This window comes from Neomonachus schauinslandi, chromosome 1, assembly GCF_002201575.2.
Source record: "Neomonachus schauinslandi chromosome 1, ASM220157v2, whole genome shotgun sequence".
NCBI classification, from domain to species: domain Eukaryota; kingdom Metazoa; phylum Chordata; class Mammalia; order Carnivora; family Phocidae; genus Neomonachus; species Neomonachus schauinslandi.
In genome coordinates, this window is record NC_058403.1 from 163832690 (window position 1) to 163851211 (window position 18522).

The following is an 18522-nucleotide window of genomic DNA, read 5'->3' on the forward strand; positions in this document are numbered from 1 at the left end:
CCCCCCCCCCCCCCCCCCCCCCCCCCCCCCGCCCAGACACCCAGTGTACGCAGGACTCAGGCAGGTTATCTTTTAGCTAGTCCTCTTCGGGAAGAGGTACAAGAATACCCACACAAGCAGAGCTGGCCTGACCCACACAGCTGAGGCATGAATAAACAGGTCTGCCCTGCGGTGCCTGGCCTTTTACCTAGATGCCTAGTACCCTGCCAGGGCCCATATGCCCTCAGATATGTGAATAAGGACTGGTCCTTCACCACAACTACAGTTTACTGAGCATCTGTGGAAAGGATGAGTATTTACTGTGTGCCAGATACTTAGTTCTATTATCTCATTTAAACCTAAACTTATGGAAGGCAGATCATCACTTGATCTTTAAGGTGGAATGAAAAAACTGAGCTCAGGAGGGAAGTGATTTTTCCAAGTCGCACATAGCTAGGAGTGGCCAAGCTGGGGCTGAAACTCGGCCCCAACTAGCCCCATAGTATACTGATCTTCCTTCCTGATTAGGGGCAGTAGGGGCTTCAGCGGTTGGTTCGGGGATGGGCACATACTTTTCAACTGGCATAAAGCAGAGAGCTTGTGATTCATGGTTGGAAGGGGGGTCCTCATGTGATTCCTGGATGTGAGAAAGGAAGCAGGGTGCCCAGGAGTGGCTGTTCACCATTACAGAAGCTGGCTAGAGGACAGAGCTAGCATGTGGAAGGAGGCAAGGGGAAAGAATCACAGGAAAATGGAGTTGGAGGCTTGATCAGACTACCCCTGAAGGTCATATTTTCCACTGGACTTTTCCATAAGAACCAACAGTTTTCCTTTATTGTTTAAACCTGTTGAGATGGGTTTTTTGGTTAATTGCACCTGGAAGCACCTGAGTTGACACAGAAGGGTGGAAGGTACACAACTAGGAAGAACCTGAGAGTTGCCTGTCTAAACCTCTTGATTACACAGATGAGAAAACAGAAACTCAGAGTCATCAAGTGACATGTCTGAAGTCATGCAAGGAATGAACGTTTGAGCCAAGACTGAAAATCCCACACTTTGAGGGGGCCTGGAGGTCCCCTCTAATCTACACCTACACCTGCCAACCCCCCAAGCCTCTACATAATGGTCCCAGAGCCTCTGCCTAATTGAATGCTTCCAGGAATGGAGCTTTAGGGAAGATTCCTTCAATTCAACAAATTCCTGAACTCACAAAGCAACTGACTTCAGAGATGGCTAGGGCAGGATTTCTTACCACATTTGGGGAAAAAAATAAAGGAAAAAATATCAGTTTTCCCCAGCCCAGACTTTAAGCCTTTAAACATGGGTGTGGGGCGGTGGGGAGAAAGAGAGAGAGAGAGAGAGAGAAGGAAAGAGCAGCAGCTCAAGAAATATTTTAGGACTCTAAGTGTCCTTTTCTGGGACTTAAGCTGGCAATGCCTTCACGCTTACCACTCATCCTTGGTTGGAAGCTATGATCCTATGCATGACAATGTCAAACATGGGACAGGAACCCTATGTATTGCAGAAAGCAGTCTGGTTTCTCTGCCTCATTAAACAAAGCCCAGGACAGAGCTCACTGCTTATAATGAGCAGTTGATATGTGGTGGAAGACGGGGAAAGAGAAGCTAGCTGGGCAACAGAAGTTGGTATCTATGTTTCTACTTAGCTATTCAACCAGACTGCTGCTAGGTGTCCCTTAGCCAAGTTAATCTGCTCTTTAGGCAGCTTAGCTTCAAGCTGGGCTCTGTGGTGACACCATCCCTCCTCAGGTATGGACAGGACTGTGCTAGCCACCTCCCACCCCTAAAGATGTCTGACTCTGGAGCAGAGACCAAGGCCACGTGGGGCTGAGCCACTTACCAGAACCTCGGGAGGCATGTGAGCTCAGAGCATTGGCCCTGCCTCTTCTCACCCCCAGCCCTACAGCTGATTAGAGATTTAACAATGTTCCAGAAATGCAGCTCAGTCAGAAGCTGTTGCAGTGGCAGCTAATAAAGCAAAAAGCCACCAGTCTTCTCAGAGAGGCACCTGGGGCTGGGACTGGATAAGAATTAGCACCCCACAGAACTTTCTTCACCTACTTCTTAACTTTGAACAAAGCTTTACTGACTCCTTTCATAGGGAAGTCCTGCTTTAAGAGAAATATGCTTACAGAATTTGGAGCATTCGAAACCCAAAGACTTCACATAATGAGGGGAATTTCAGCTGTCACAGATAGCTTTACTAAAGGGTTTCTTTCCATATAGTTCCCCCCACTGCATTAAAAAGCTGATTGGCTCTTGTTACCTAAGAGAGGCAGGGAAGCTAATGACAGGATCCCTCAGGCACTTTAAAAGAGACTAAATTAATTTTAATGTTAATGGAAATACATAATTAGAATGCTCCAAATCTGAATAATCCAGTCTTTCAAAAGCTCTGGCAAACAGGCAGCCAGTCCAGAACCTTGCTGCCTGGCCAGACCAGTCGAGCTCCGAGCAGGCATTCCCAGAATAGACTGGCAGAGCCAAATACTTCAAAGCAGCCCAGCCCACGCCTCTCCAAGGCCTTGTGCCCCACTCTGGCCCAGCTACCCCAGCCTCTACCAGGCCAAGCACACAGGGCTGAAAGGCCAGAGGACAGCCCCAACCCTCCTCTGTCTCCTTAGGGAGGGGCCTCTGTAGCTCTGCTGGGCCAACCCTAGGAGTCTGAGCCACCCAGTGCAGGCAGAGAACCACTGGTGAGACTGAAGGAAATGATCACCAGATTGGGAAGGAGGATCTCTTGGCAGGAAGAAGGGAATAATAAAAAGCTGGGGTGTGCGTAAAGGTGATGGGAGTGCTGCCTCAGCGGGGGAAACCCTAGCAGTGGGACAGTTAAGGCTGCAGCAGGACCCGAGAGGAGAGGAGGACTCTTCTGGCCTCCTTCCCAGCTGTCCAGCAATGCTGCACAGGCAGGAAAGGAGGTGGGGACACTGAACAAGAGTTCCAGCCCGGAACTGTGAGGGTTAGGCCGTGCCGCCACGGCCCCAGGGCACCTCTGAGGAAAGCCGGGCGTGCAGCCGCGTGCAGACAAGGGTGGCGTGGCAGTAGGCACACAGAGAGGACAGGACCGAGCACAGGCATGTGGCCTTGTCGGCCTGGCACCATCTCTGCTCAGCTATCTTCACCAAACCTCCTGCGTGGTCAGAGGAGTCCTGGTCTTTGTTTAGCAGACTCAGCTATGCCCCTGGCAGACATGGCAGCGCTCCGGGTTGGAGGGCTCACCTTCAGAGGTGAGCACAAAGGACTCCTCTGGTCAGTGCACTCCGTGGGGCTCCTGCTGACCTAGAGCGCATCTGCTGCTGGCATGGGGAAGGTGTTTTCCTCCATTGCCTGCTTTTTGCCCATGGAGAAAAGCCAGAGGGTGGGGACAGGAGGCAGGTTCCAGAAGTTTCAGGTCTTCCCTGTGACTTTGGGGCTCAGTTTCCTCACTGTTAACAGGCCTGCTAAAAGGAAAAGACCTGAAACTTTTGGAGCAGTCCATTTCAGAGCTGGGTTCAAATCTGAAGTAGACTCCAAGGCTCACACTCTTTATGCTAAATGCCCCTTTCTCCTTGGAATTTATCAAGGACCTCGTAAGTCACACACTGCTTTGTTCTCTCCAGAAGGGCCAGACGTTCCCGAGACTTTAAAAAACAAAGCAACCCACAGGATTCCTTCTGTGTGGGTATGACGAAAAAGTGGTATGGGGTCAGCCAGGAAATGCCTTCCTCAAGTGCCAGACCATCCCTCAATCCTAAGCCCCTGCCCAGTGCTCAGCTTTCCTCTCTTCTAGGGAACACCATTCCCGCAGCACACTCCAGCCACACCTGTCCATCTGGCTGAGCACTTCTCAGGTGTACAGAGTCTCCCAAGGTTTGCCTGAGCCACACTTATCTAGCCTAACTCCCTGTCTGTTCTCCTCACTGCCCTTCCAGTTTAGACATGGAATGTGAGAACCAAGGACTCTGAGAATCTGGGTCCATCTCGTTAAGCAGAATGTGAGGGCCATGAAGGCTGAGACCCACCAAAGGCAATAGGGGAGACAGCCCTGACCCTCTGCCCATCACACTGCAGTCAGTACACCTTCTAGATTCCCCATCTGCTAGCACTCTGGGAAGGAGTCTCAAATCATTCTACAAACCAGCTCTTACACAAACATTAACCCATCCTCCAAACGGGTTTGTGAAGCTTGTCAAGCCCCTCTGCCTCCTGGGTACACTGCCCACCAGGCCGAGGCCAAGGCGCTCTGTCCCAAGACACCATCGTAGATACCAGCTCGGGCTGGAACCCCACTCCCCAGGCTTAGTAAGAGGGAAGGGCTAATCACATCCACCATTAGGGGCTTTGGAGCTCCTCACCTGGGTTTGGGGACCTCCAGGGGACTGCTACCCATCCTGAAAAAGTCAGAATGGTTTGAGGATGAGGAGCTGGAAGACTTGGCTTCCCCCAGCCCCTGGTGGGAAGGCAGGCGGTCCTCCGAGAGCTGTGGCCGGTTCCAGAACACGCTCTGTGGAGAGGACGAGTGGCTCTTCCTCCTGCAGTAGAAAGAGTAGGGCTGTTGGCCAAGGGGCCACCCCAGGCAAGCCCTCTGCCCACTTTTACCAAATGTCAGAGCCCAGTCCTTACTTCCACTGGGAAAATGCCACATGGGAATGGGTATACATTAGCACTGCCTCAGGCTTGGCCATGAGCAGCAAGGACTGGGTCTTCAGAGAGGGAATGTGACATCCAAATAACGCTGTCCCACTGGCCTTGGAGTACAGGCTAGATTCTTAACAGCTCAGTAACTGCTCCTCCTTCCAAATGCAATACAAAAGTTTGAGTCATCTGTCTAGAGACAGAGTCATCAGATTCTCAGAGGAGTTCACCCTCAAACAAGTTCCCAATTCACCATCATTTTGAACTCACTTATTTTCTTTTTTTGTAACTGGCCCCCCACCCCCCAAGCAAATGATACAAGGGAGCTCCCCCAGGGAGTCTCTTTAACACCAGCCTCCCCTCATCCCACCCTGTCTGCCCAGCTCTGCGGCTTCTTTCTTCATCCCACAGGGAGCCCCAGCCCTTTATGTTCCTGGGCCACCGTGGCCAGTGCCCCTCACCAACCAGATGGCTGGCCTCTGAGGGCTAGGAGAGAAAGCAGGGCATGGAGCTGTGCTCTCAGCCCTACTGTCGGGGGCCCCTTTGTTCTTAGGGCTCCCTGGAGCTGGTGGCCCTGGGCCACAGCTGTGAGCAAGCTTAATTCCAGCCTGGCCCCTCACCAAGCTGCCTGAGTCTGTGCTCCTGCAGGGAGCAGCTCCACGGCCTCATAGGTGAAACTCCCGGCAGCTCCTGGGGAGCTCTCCATGACCAGAGAGAAGTCGCTGCCAAGGCTGGTGGTGCTGCCGCGGTCCTTTCGTCCTGAAAGAAGCAAGTGCCATTGGTTAGCACATTATCTTCTCACACTACTGGTCCCCTAGCTCTTCCACACCATACATCTGGAAAGGGAAGTTTCTAGAACAAACAGTTCCTGCATGGTCTACACTCAGAAAGATGCACAGAGGAAGGGAAATCTGCTGGGGCCTGTAACTCACTCAGCATACAGATATCTTCCAGAGTGAAGCCCGCATCCCGGGCTGGCAAACTCTTCCTCCTGTACAGAGAAACCAGAATAGTGAATTACATTCAGTCGTCTCTATTGTCTCCATACCCAGCATGCTGCTTGCCTGGGAAAGAAGCTCCAACTTACTGGCCAATCAATGAGACAAGTCCTACCTAGAGTGTTGCAAAACGTCAGGCCACTTCTGATAGGCCAGCAAAGCCCGACTCCTCCCTTTCACCTTGGCCCCTCAGAGTTCAATCTGGCCCAACACACCTAGGAGCTTGGATTTGGAGGCAAGTGAACTCAAAGACACTAACTCTGGGAGAGGTTGTAAAGCAACTGCCAGGCAAGACTCCTGTGTTTCCCAGGCTGGAGGCAGACTGTTCCATGGTGGAGGGCTGCACAGAGATGCAGACACACCTCTGCAGCAGCCCAGGAAAGGGCAGGCAGAAGAATCTGCTGTCTCAGTCAGAGTGTGGGGTGCTGGGAGTCCTCCTGTCCCTAGGTTGGCTTTTCCCGGCAGCAATGTGCCCTGCTCTCCTAGTCCCTAGAGACCACTCCTTTGTCCCATAGCCTGTTAGTATGACTGCAGGCTGACCCCAGGCCTGCCTCATGGGCAGGAGAGCCTCTTTCCCCACTGGCTCTCACCAGGAATCCCTACCCTGGCCTCAGAGGGAAGGCAGGGACGAGATGCCAACTTGCCAAGCATGCAGGGAAGCCAGGCAGGGAATGAGACAGTGAGTGAGACCCTGCCTACTCTTCCCAGAGTGGCCCTTCCCAGAGTGCCCTGCCCAGTGTGAGAGAACAGGTCTCTCCTCACCTCTGTGTCTTCAGAGCAGAGAACTCCTCAGAGATGATATGCTTCAAAAAATTGAAGCAGAAGAAGAAAATCTGAAGAAACCAAAAAGCAGCACACATGAGAAGACAGCTTTCTCCAAGGAGAGGAATCTAGGTGGCTGAGCTCCTAAGAGAGGGCAGCCAGCCACCTGGTCAACCCTGATGGACAACAGTCCTGCCTCAGGGACCCTGCTGGATATTCTGCTCTATAAATGGGTGGGAGAGGGTTTGGCAGACAGGGTAATGTGCCTGGGTTAGGGAAAGGAAGGAAGGGAATGTATAAGGGTAAGCCAGTGAGTTTTCAAACCATCTTCAAATTCTACATGCATGTTCTCGAGCCACTGAAAAGGATGAAGAGAATGGCAGCTTTTCCCCTCAGCCTCTCCTAAGGACCCCAAGGAGAGAGGCTAACCAGGAAGAACAGCTGGGAGAGAGATTTGGGGGTGAGGAGATTAATGGACACTGCAGGAACATAATGCAAGGGAAAGGGATCAGATTTTGTAGGAGGAACACCCAGAAATGGTAGTTCAGAAGAACCAGGGGTGAGGGGCAGCCAGAGTCTGAGGTGGGCAGAGGCAGGAGGCGGCTCCTGACCTCTAGCTGCATTCCCACCGCCTCTCTCTCCCTTCCAGCCAGTGCCCTAGTCAAATGGGCCCCCATGAAGTGCACACAATGCAGTCTCTGCAGTTTTTACACAAACTCCTCAGTGATTCTGAAAGGTGTGGCCCATCAAACCCTCACTTGGATAAACACCCACATGGTATCCCAGAGCCCCATATGATTTCCTCAAACAAACACCGCCCCCTCACCAAAAGGGAGGGAGGGTGCCCCAGGTTAGGTCAGTATAAAAATGTTGGGTTACATAAAATTAAATAGGTGTCTTCACCACAGCCTTTAGTCTTTAACATGCTAGTGTGCTGTGAACCTCAAGGGCTGGGGAGGAGGAGAGAGGCCATTTAACAGGCCTCTGTTTTGTCTGTTTTAAAGCATCAGCGTCTAGAGTGTCTGGTAGGGGTAAGAGAAAGGCCCACACCCTGAAAACCAACCCTTCCAGCTGAGGAGACCCTCTTATTTATGGGGATGAGAGATAGCCAGGGTCTGAATCCAGACCCCACTGGACTCGGCCTCATCCTCTGTCCAGTTTCTGAAGGCAGAATCTGGCTTGTTCTGAGGGTGGGGGAGGCTGCGTGGAGGGCAGAATGTTCTGGAGCACCAGTCAGTCTCAAAATGAGAGGCTGCAAAGGGGCTTTACGTGCTGATTTCAATGCCAAAGTCACTGCCTCTGACAGAGCTCATGGAGGCCTCTGAGGAACAGGTTTGTGAGCTCTGCAGCCCCTGCAGATGCGATAAGTACTCAAGAGATTTGGAAGGGGAGAGGAGCTGCTGAGGAGCCGCTGAGAGGGAGGAACAAAAGGAGGAGGCACAAGATAAGATGCTTGGAAAGAAGGCAGCCTCAGGAGGGTGAGAAAGATGCTTCAGGAAGCGGGGGGGACAGAGGGCAAAAGAGAAAGAGCTAACGCTGTGTGACAGCTCCCACGCTGGGCACCTAGACTCATTCTCTTTGTGAGGCAGCATGATCAACACCAGGAGACTCAAGGTGAATCACATTACTCAGGGTCACCAAGTAATAGGTGGGACAAGCAGGGTTCAAACTCAGGTCTGACTCCAGGTCTGCGTGCAGGGAAAACAGGCTGAAAAATAAGCATACCAAAGAGGCAAAGACTGCGAAAAGCAGAAAAGGATGGGGTACAGAGAGGGCAGAGAGAGGAAGAGGGAACAGTGCCCAGAGAGTAAGGAGACCCTGGAGGCCAGCTGGCTGTGCCCTGGTCTGGGTCTGCTCCCTGGGCTGGTGGGGAGCAGCCGGGCAGGACCCGGGCTTGCTCCGCTGGCTGTGGGGCTTACAAGTTGCTGCATGGATGTGAACAGGAAAGACAGACAGGGAAGAGCCTCTGGTTGTAGCTGTAGGGCTGAGGAGCCCAGGAAAAGGCTTGTAATTTGGTTCCATAACTGAGTGCAGAAAACAAGGTCACCTGTGAGAAAGATGGCAGCCAAAGCAAGAAGAGGACTGGCAGCCGGAGCTCAGGGCAGCCATGTGGGCAAGCGTTATTCTCTACCGCACAGGACAGGAACGGAGGCTCAGGATGGGGGCTGTTGTGCTGCTGCTTTTGTGGCCATGCTGCCCGATCCCTGCACGCACTGGGCAAGGAACTGCCCCCTAAGTGTGGATGCCAAACAGGACGTCGTGCTGTTGTTCTCAGAGCCCCGGCATTTGCTCACAGTACCCACCTCCTCTCCTTTGCTGAGCCGATCTACCAACATGTGCCTGAAACAAGAAGGCGAGGTCAAAGCGAGCAGCAGCACCCCAAGACGGGAGGGCAAAGGGGGCCTTGAGTTACAGGGACAGACCATGGCTTTGGCACCACAACCTCAAGTGGGGCCTGACAAGCACCTTCAGTCTTTCCCAAGGAGGCGGGATGGTCTTCACCTCTAACCCTGTCACAGGAGCCACCACACCCAGATGCACACGGAAACACCGTTCCCCAGGCATGGTGCCCACCCAACAACAGGACATTCCCTGAAGGCTTACCCAAAGAGGAACCAGTCATAGGCCACAGTTAGGTAGAGGATCTCAGCAGGCTTCAGGGATGTGTGGATAAGCCCATCCTGGAAGAGACCAGAGAGACATGCTAAGATTAGAAAGATGACTCCCCATGACAACCCCCTCCTTGTCCCAGGAGCTGAATTGCAACCACAGACCCAGTGACAACCGGGCTGCCCAACAGTCCCCAAAACAGCATTAAACCTAACACTTGCTCTGGACACTTGGGGTTCCTCATCCCAAATCTCTAATTTCTGGAGGTACTCCTAATGCTCCCAGAGTAATCTTGGTAGATGGCCTCAGCAAGCTCCCGGACCCCATGGCCCAGCCCATCCATACTCACAGCCCACAAGGAAAGGCGTAGGAGAGAGATGAAGAGAGGGGTCCGATCCCAGCCTGAGATACAGTGTACCAGCAGCCCGCTGTCATCTACTCAGGAACCACACGACAGGAAACCCAGAAGCAAAGCAAACACGGGTGCATGAGAAGAGGACATGCCACCACCCTGGTCTGGTGTCAGCCATGCCACCCCTAGTCTCCCTCTTCCTGGTGGGCCTCTCCAAGATTCTTCTCCCACCTACTCCCAGAAAGGGGTGGGTGGCAGGCACTTGTCTCTGTACACAGCATTTCTTCTTCTTTCTTCTGGCTACCTTTCTAGACAAGCAGTACTGCCCAGGTCATTTAGGTGGGGCTGATGTGCATATCCCCACCCAGCATTTCTCAGGGGTCCCTACAGGTATTTTGGAGGAAGACAATTCTTCATTGTGCAGGGCTGTCCCAGGAACTGCAGGACATTTGGGATTCTTGGCTAACCACGCACCAAATGCTAGTAGCCTTCCTCCAGTGCCTGTAACACCCATTTTTCCAGAAGCTCCCTTCCTCCAGTTCCTACAACACCCATTTCCCCAGAAGCAGTACTGCCCCAGGTAGAGAACCACTGCTTAACTCCAGAGTTAGGCATGTGACTTTTTTGCACACTTGGCCACAGTGACTGGTTCAATAATGGGCACTTGACCCAAACCAGGTCAATGAGCATGAGCTCTGGAACAGAGGCTCTCTCTCTCTCTCTCCTGGGGGAGGTCAGATGGCAGGAAACAAATCAAGAGTGGTTACAAAGCTAATGAGACAGCGGGTATGAGAAACAAGGAGGTTCTTTGTGACATTTCTCAGGCACCTGGCTCTGCTTTGGGGCTTTCTTGGTTATATAAGCTATACATTTCCACTTGTTTAAGCAAGAGCAACCCCACAGAAGTCTTGACTGGTATCGATGAGTTAGTCAGCCCACCCTAGAGACACTGAGCATGATGGGCCCATCCAATCAAAACAGCCAAGCCAGCTGGAGTACCATCCAGTGAACAGGCCCTCTAGGGACTTTCGTGTGTGCCCAATAAGAATCCAGAACTGATTTTCTCTCATCTTTCTGAAGTAGAAGAGGCAATTCCGGCTCCACACACAACGCTGATGATCAAAGGTCAGCTAACCTAGTGTAGAAACACGGTGCATAGTTCAGATGGTAATGAGCTCACAATTTTGTTTTCTAAGGTTTTGAGGAATAAAGCTGCCAATGGACAAGGGAATCCCTAAATCCTTCTCCCATAAAGCAAAAGGCAGGTGTGTGACCCCAACAAACATATTCATGGTATCATGACCTGGGAATACCCAGAAGGGCCAACGGCTTGAGGGCTCAGGCGGAGGCAGACTCACCATCGCTGTTAATTATGGAAAGCAGCAGTTTCAAGTAGTTCTGTGTTTGTTGCACCAGGTCCCAACTCTGTTGAAGAACGATACAAGGTGTCTAGGAATCGATATTTCACTCAGACTGGGAACTTAAGGTATTTCCGAAATAAAATCCAAGAGTTATTCTTGGGCAACAAGTACCCCAGGATCTTGGTCACAGGCCTTAGGCCCTAAATCCCAGATAATCTGAAATTTCACTCTCACGCTAAGAGCTCCTCCCACCTCTCCCTGCACCCTCACCCTGTGGGCCGCCCCTGCCTGGCATTCTAACACAATGTGATGGTGAGGAGTGGGAAGCCATGCAGCAGCCTGGGCAACCCACAGCTTCACAGCCAGCAGCCGCCACACACTAGCCTGCTCTAAGCCCTGGGCTCGCAGTATGGCTGTCCAGGGAGGTTAGAGAAGCGAACAGAGCCTTGAGCCTGTGAGCACTGGTGCCAAATGGAAAGAGCCATTCTTTCATCTGCAGTCACATCACAGAAAATATCAACCTTCAACCTCCTCATCAACCATGTTTCATTCACTTTTTACTGCTATTCACCGCATACTCCTTTTTTTAAGGATTTATTTATTTATTATTTTTTTTAAAGATTTTATTTATTTATTTGACAGAGAGAGACACGGCGAGAGAGGGAACACAAGCAGTGGGAGTGGGAGAGGGAGAAGCAGGCTTTCCGCTGAGCAGGGAGCCCGATGCGGGGCTTGATCCCAGGATCCTGGGATCACGACCGAGCCGAAGGCAGACGCTTAGCGACTGAGCCACCCAGGCGCCCCTAAAGGATTTATTTATTTTAGAGAGAGAGAGAGAGAGTAGGAGGGGGAGAGGCGAGAGAATCCCAAGCACGGAGCCCCATACAGGGCTCGATCTCATGACCGAGATATCACGACCCAAGCCGAAACCAAGAACTGGACACTCAACTGACTGCGCCACCCAGGCGCCCCTGCATCCTCTGTCTTTTGATGAATAACAACTGCAGTCTGATTGGCAGACAAAATCTTTTAAAACAGGAAGTCCATGGGGGCGGGGGAGGGGGGATGAAAAACAAGAAAAACTGCAGAAAGTATAGCCCAAGCTAAAGGTCTAGACCAGACGCTCTGAGAAACCGTCTAGCGGCATCTGGAATTCCATGGAGGGGCCTGGGCCAGTTCGGAGGCTCCTTCCCCCACAGCCGGGGACGGCCTCCCTCCACAAGTGCTTACCAGTGTTCTGGGGCTGAGGGGAGAGGCCAGCGGGTGCCGGTGAGAGGGCGAACATGGCACCTGGAATTGGAATGGTTTTCCCGGGAATTTAGAACAGGCTCATTTACGTGAGCCTTGCCCGGGTCCTGGTGGGCTCTGATCTGCTTCGGCAGCCCTAGAAACGGCTGCCGCGGTGCATCACTAACAGTGTCTTCACCCGCAGCAGCACATGGGTCTCGGCGCTCATCTGGCTCAACCTGTCACACACACCGCTGCCAACAGATCTCCCCCGAGACGGGGTTCTTGCGGGTGTGGAAAAGCAGGAGAGGGGCAAGGGAGGAGGCAGGAGCCATGTGACAGCACGAAGCCCAGGGAGGTCAGGTAAGCCGGGGAGAGGCTGCAGCGCCCAGGAGAGGGCAGGAAGTGACCAAGGGCGGTGGCCTGCAGAGCTCCAACAGCCACGGCGGCTACTGGAAGGGGACACCAAGGCCCAAGCAGAGGCAGCAGATTCACTGTGCCCAGTGCTGGGGCAGGAACCGCAGGCTGGGGAGCTCTAGGTTGGGAGAGGCCCAAAGTCACAGAGCTAATCTGAACCCAGCCCTGCCAGACCGTGAGTCACGTCTGTAGTCACATGCTACACTGCAGGGACTTCTCTGATAGCAGAGTATGAAACTGAAGTTTGAGGGGACTGCAGAACTTGAGGGGGACCTGAGAAACACACTAAAATCTAGGTTCAGCACTAACTCTCCCTTCCTAAGTGCTCTACGAACAAGTCTCTGGGGACAGAGCTCAGCACCGTGCCACTGCTTATGTGTCTATGCTTGGAGTCCTCTTCCCCGTGGGGGGCAAACTCCTACTCATCCTTCAAAGGCCCAGCCCTGTTATCTTCTACTGAGTCTTCAGAAAGCCCTGGTCAACACCTCTACTGCCCAGATGACGGTGATGCTGTTGCCTCTTTTCCCAGCCTGAGCCCAGTGAGGGCGGAAGCCGTTTTGGAATCTCTGCATCTCTAAGGCCTAGTGCTTTGGGACGAGAAGGCACCTGCAGATGTCACTTCTCTGACTGTTCACGAGGAGCAGCCGCCACTGGAAGGGGTCTTATGCCACAGAAAGAATGAGCACTCCTCTAAGGGAATCAATCCGTTCACGGAGGGCAGCAACACCCATATGTGGACTTCCAGAAGTGTTCCTGCACTTGGAAACGTCGCTGAGGGCCTGGCCCTGGGCAACAGCAGCGTCCATGATGGCCCCAGCCCCCTAACAGGGCTGCAGGGGCAGGCAGGCAAAGTGAAATTCTACATGTGTGCTGACTAAAAGGAGACCTGCGGGATCCTGCAGGACCCTGTAACCAGCGAGCTGAGCCTAGTATGATCCATGGGGACCAGTAGGGAAGCTTCCTGAAGGCAGTGACATCCTTATAAGAGGGGAGGGAAAGGAGCCAAGTTTCTTCTGCCAGAGAGAACAGTATGTGCAAACCTGGAGAGCATTCTTCCATTGAGGAGCCAAAAGGAGGTCAGTGTGGCTAGAGAAAAGGGAAGGGATGGCTAGTCACAAGCACAGGGCTGGGCTGTGTGGAGCCGAGTGGCCCACTAAGCATCACTGGACTGTACTCTGAGGAAAATGGGGCAGTCAGTAGCACATTCTAAGGAAGGGGTGACAATGATGACCTTGTTCCATCATTTGAGTATTCCTCTCTGCCAGGCCCTATTCAAATGTTTTACATTCACTGCTTCCAGCTCCCCCTCAATGGGGCACCTGTTCAGACACAAGACGCACCCAGATGCCAGCGGCCCGGACTAGGCTAGTGGTACAGGAGATGGAGGCAAGAAGATCTGGAGAGTTTCACCAGGGGCAGAGATTTAGAGAACTGATGGGACCGGGCAATGGATGTGGCAGGAAAAAAACCCACGTTTTGACTTTGAGCATCCGGGTAAATGGTTGAGGGCCTGGGGTGCTGTGAGTTGTGGCCAATTCCATTTCAGACAGTTTGTTTAAGGTGGTTGCATGAAGGGACACTGATAAGAGGTGATGTAGACGGGCATCTGCCTTCGGCTCAGGCCATGATCCCAGGGTCCTGGGATTGAGCCCCTCATTGGGCTCCCTGTTCAGCGGGAAGCTTGCTTCTCCCTCTCCCACTTCCCCTGCTTGTGTTCCCTCTCTCGCCGTGTCTCTCTCTGTCAAATAAATAAAATCTTTAAAAAAAAAAAAGAAAAAGAGGTGATGTAGATGTGGATCCCCAAGAAAGGTGTGGCCCAGAATCCTGGGTAGGGGAGAGCAGTGGGCTAACGGAGTGGACAATAGATAAGGTCACCTGGGGAGATAAAGAGGACTAACAGGGAGTCCTGGACACTCATGCTGAAGTGGCTGACAAGGCAGATCCCACACCTGGCTGAGGAAGAGGATGGTAGGAAGCCCAGTGAGACCAAGTAGCTGAGCAATACTGAAGAGGGGAAAATGCCCTGGTCTCCTACTTTTGTGCCTAGAATTTTATTAGCGTTCACTCCCTTGAGTTAACAGGCTAGCAGCCTACTTCTGAATTATCATCATTAAAATTGATCTGGCATTTCAGTTAAGAGGCCACTTTCATACCGTGATCATATTTGAACTTCCCCACAACTCTGAAATAGATGTTGTCATCACCACTTTTCGAGGAAAGTGAGGCCATTGCTCAAAACCACAAAGCCTTGAGAGAAGGGCCGAGCAAGGTGGGACCTAGATCCAGGGCCTTGATCTACTAAGCAGGACTCTTCCTCATATGCACAGGACTCCCTCCTAAAGAGACCTACATCCTACACAGCATCAACACATTAAACTCCTATTTGCACCTTATTTGGTTAAGTCGTTCATCAGACCTAGTTTGTGCATAAGAAGAATGGTGCCAGAGTGGCGCCCGGGTGGCTCAGTTGGGTTGAGCGTCCAACTCTTCATTTCAGCTCAGGTCATGATCTCAGGGTAATGGGATCGAGCCCTGTGTCATGCTCCAGGCTCAGTGGGGAGTTTGCCTGAGACTCTCTCTCCTCTCCCTCTTCCTCTGCCCCCGATGTGCGCATGCATATGCTTGCGTACTCTCTAAAATAAATAAATCTTAAAAAAAAAAAAAAATAGAATGGTGCCAGAAAGAAGAGTGAGGGTGGCTGGGGGTAGAGCCCACTTGACACCTCTGCATACAACAAATTAAGAAGGAAACCTGCAAGTTTTGGAATCTCTGGGGACAAAGATCTGTCCACTCAATCTGTCTAGGTACTGCCTAGGACATGAGACCAGGGGATAGGGTCCCCCAACCCATTTCTTCTCCAGGCTTCTGCAGCACAACAAAAAACTGGCCTGCTCTTCTTCCTCACCTGCAGAGAGAACACCTGCTACCACTCTAACTCATTCAGAGTTATCAGGGGCTGGGTGTAAAAGATGAGCACAGCCTCTGCCTTTACAGACCCCTTACAGACCAGGACAACAAAGCCCAAGGTGATACGGGAGCACACAGCTGCCTAATCGGTGAACCTGGCCTCTCTGCCAGAGGGAGACCTCAAGGCTAGATGGGAATTGTCCAGACCCAGGGACAAAAAAAGGGAAGGAAACAGGATGTTTCCTAGGGATGTACTGGCTTAGCTTCTCCAGCTCTAGGCTCCGTGCCAGTTTCTGTGCTGGGGATGTAAAGCTGGGGTTCCCCATCCTCCCGGAGCTCAGTCTACCAGAGATGGAGAAGCAGATCTCTACATCAGTGACTTCAGCTCAGTGGAAAATTCCATGACAGATATGCCCAGGGTCAATGGAAATGCAGATACAGGGATCCAACCCTCTGGGGAGAGGGGAGAGGAGGTATGTCGGGGAAGTCTTCCTGGGAGTGGACACTGGAGCCGAATCCTAAAGGCAGTGTGGCAGCCAGACAAGATGAGAAGACAAGGTGAGAAGTGGCAGCCAGGCAGAAGGAACAGACATGGGGAAGGCAATGGGGAGAGCAAGGCTACTTGTCCTGGCTAAAGCAAGTGGCAAGGAAACTGCTGGTGACCTTCAGGTTTCTACAATGGGCTAAACATGCTTACTGGATGAATCCATCCAGTAAGCCTGGGGCCCTTTCCATGGGGAGAGGGAAGAGGAGCACAACGGAAATAATTTTAAAGTTTCTATAATCAAACGAGGTCAGACAGCTCTGCACTTCCTCTGGCAGAACATGCATTTAAAAGGAAAATGAAAAAAAAAGTCACTAAAGCCCAGAGCTGGAAAAGCAGACTCCATGAGGTCCTCTGGAAACAGAAGCTGCTGGGGGATGTAAATCTTTGAGTGAGTCATGATCAGAAAGCTTTCATTTTCTGGGCTAAGAGCAAATCCGCAGAGAGCTAAATGGATAAGCAGCTTCTTCTGTCCTAGGCTGTGAGAGGTGAGAGGGCATGAGCCAGCCCTTCTGGTATCTGCATGAAGGACTTCTAGGGCAGGCACCAGGGACCCCCTCCATCCCTCCCTTATCCTGCCCTGCTCCAGTCAGGCCCCTCACCTGATACTGGCTCCAGTCAATGTTCAGAGAGCAAGTCAGGAAATCGGGGATGCTCAGTGGGGCATCGACATAGTCCTGGGGGCAGAAAGACACTTGTGAGATGCAGGTGGCCACCAGGAGAAGCCATGATGACAGGGCGGGTCATGACCCTGAAGCTGTGGCTTCCACAGACAGGCAGGACATCCCTCCACAGTGCTTGCCTTCTCCGGGCCAGATGCCTATGCTGCCCTAGGAGTGACAGTTTGAAAATCAAAGGGACCAGACATTGCTTGCAGGTGGAGTTTTTCAGTGGGCCATTCTAGTGTTCGCTGCTGAGACAGACATGATGACTCTGCAGTCAGCGTCCAGCAGGCTCCCGTGGCCTGCTCCTGCCGACTGAGAAAGGAACAGAATGCAAGTCCCACTTTTTATGCAGATGGTAGAGCAGACAGAAAGGATATTTCCTATCTTGTCCCTGAAAAAAACCTTTGAAGAAAGGGATAAATTAAAGGGGGAGAGCAAAGCATGTATGAGAATTTCAACATGTACATAGAAAGAGAAGAGGGAAGGAAAATAAGAGAAGAGAAAGGAAAAGGTAGTTGTTTTCCCCAAAAAGACTGCAAGCTGTTCTCTGTGCTCTCCCTTTGCAAAGAAATGTTAAGACCCAAGTTGACGAATGTTACTGCTCATACCTGCTTCCAGTTAAAAATGAGCCCTTCAGCCATGTAATCCCGATCCTTATATTCCTTGAAAAATTCACAGCCTGGAAAAGAAGGGCAAAGTTAAGACATCACCCTTGCTAGCCCAGTTTCCTGAGATGCCCCTGAGCGCTGAAGGACCCAGGTGGCCACCATCCTGGCGGGCCCCACGTGAGACCACAGCTGACACAGGTGGGGACGAGCACAGGCAGGCAAGAGCTAGTGCTCCTTTGGCTTCCAGTTACAAGCCCTCATGATGAGGTACGGCCTGCCGGCACACCTCTTTGTATCTGTCTCCAGCTGGGCTCAGTGGTTACTGGTCACTTCTCCCGGATTTCAGGTCCCTTTGTCCTACATGTCCCTGAAGTGCCAACAGCCAGCAAACAGCATGGTTTACAGTCTGAGTGCCGACAGCACTTTTCTCAGCCACTTCCCTAGTTACCGAGGACCATTCTCCCTCCTGTCTAACACCAACCTCATAGGCCCCTGGTGACATAGTAGAAAAGACCGCAGACAGTGCCTGAAACATGACAGGTGCTCCAGAGACATGTCCGTCTCCAACAAACCTGGCTGAGAGGTACTTTTCTGTCTCATTCTCTAGAAAAACTGTAAGAAACTCGGCCAGAGTAGGCCCTCAGGAATATAGAGAGGAACAGCGGAGAGAAAGGGCTTCAGCAACATTCTCGGCTTCAAATCTGAGCCTTTCACCTACCTCTGTGATTGCAAACAGGTGGTTTAACTTCTCTAAGCCTTGATTTTCTCATTTATAAAATGGTTAAAGACGAAATACTACATATAAAACACCTAGCAAGCACTGTACAGATGGCTTTTGAATGACAGCCATTGGTATTATGAATAATAGTGCTGGTTATACCATGCTGCTTCTGCAGGGAGGGCCCACAGGGCCAGCCCTGCCACTTACAGTCAACTGCTTGGGTCACAGAGAATGAGACTTGCTCATCTACCACAGCACAGGGAGCATCCTGGGCTGCTGTGGCTTCAAGAGTGGGAGAAGGCACTTCGACGCAGCTTCTTGAAGTTATTCTCACTTCCTCAACCAGAACCAGTACAAACTTTGGAGGGCACATGCCTTTGGCCACAGGTCCAAGTCTGGTGAGGTCCCCACCCAATGGCAATACAAGAGGCTGTCGGAATTCTGTGAAGGTGGCCACAGGCCAAAAAAATTCACATGGAACTTCCCCAGCTACTCTTGGGCCAAGTTCCTGTGTGAGGCCACCCCAGGCAAGACTGGAAAGGTTCCTTCGGAGAGGAAGGTCTGGAGACGCAGCCCATGTCCTGTATCCCGGGCTTCCATCCCAGACGCACTCCTGCACTCTAATCCCTCAGGCCTCACTGCTGATCGAGAAGTCAGGAAACCATCCTCAGCTCTAAAGCTCCAGTCTAAGGTGCCTCACTGGCAGAAAGAAGAAATATAAATATCAGACAGGG

General features: G+C 52.0%; 1 protein-coding gene across 7 annotated transcripts in view; it reads right to left on the reverse strand.

Moving 5' to 3' along the window:
- The window catches only part of MTMR14 (myotubularin related protein 14), a 46898-nt gene that overhangs the window by 6335 nt on the left and 22041 nt on the right, over nt 1-18522 (reverse strand). For 4 of the 7 annotated variants that reach the window (XM_044921130.1, XM_021694929.1, XM_021694928.1 and 1 more), the window contains exons 8-17: nt 17068-17138; nt 16397-16471; nt 10697-10763; nt 9336-9421; nt 8981-9057; nt 8680-8716; nt 6377-6447; nt 5549-5607; nt 5237-5375; nt 4337-4513 (exon numbers count right to left, since the gene is read on the reverse strand). In XM_044921130.1, the coding sequence (XP_044777065.1) occupies nt 4337-4513; nt 5237-5375; nt 5549-5607; nt 6377-6447; nt 8680-8716; nt 8981-9057; nt 9336-9421; nt 10697-10763; nt 16397-16471; nt 17068-17138 (859 nt within the window). The remainder of the gene's footprint in view (nt 1-4336; nt 4514-5236; nt 5376-5548; nt 5608-6376; nt 6448-8679; nt 8717-8980; nt 9058-9335; nt 9422-10696; nt 10764-16396; nt 16472-17067; nt 17139-18522) is intronic. The other 3 variants (XM_044921134.1, XM_044921137.1, XM_021694930.2) reach the window with 3 other exon arrangements.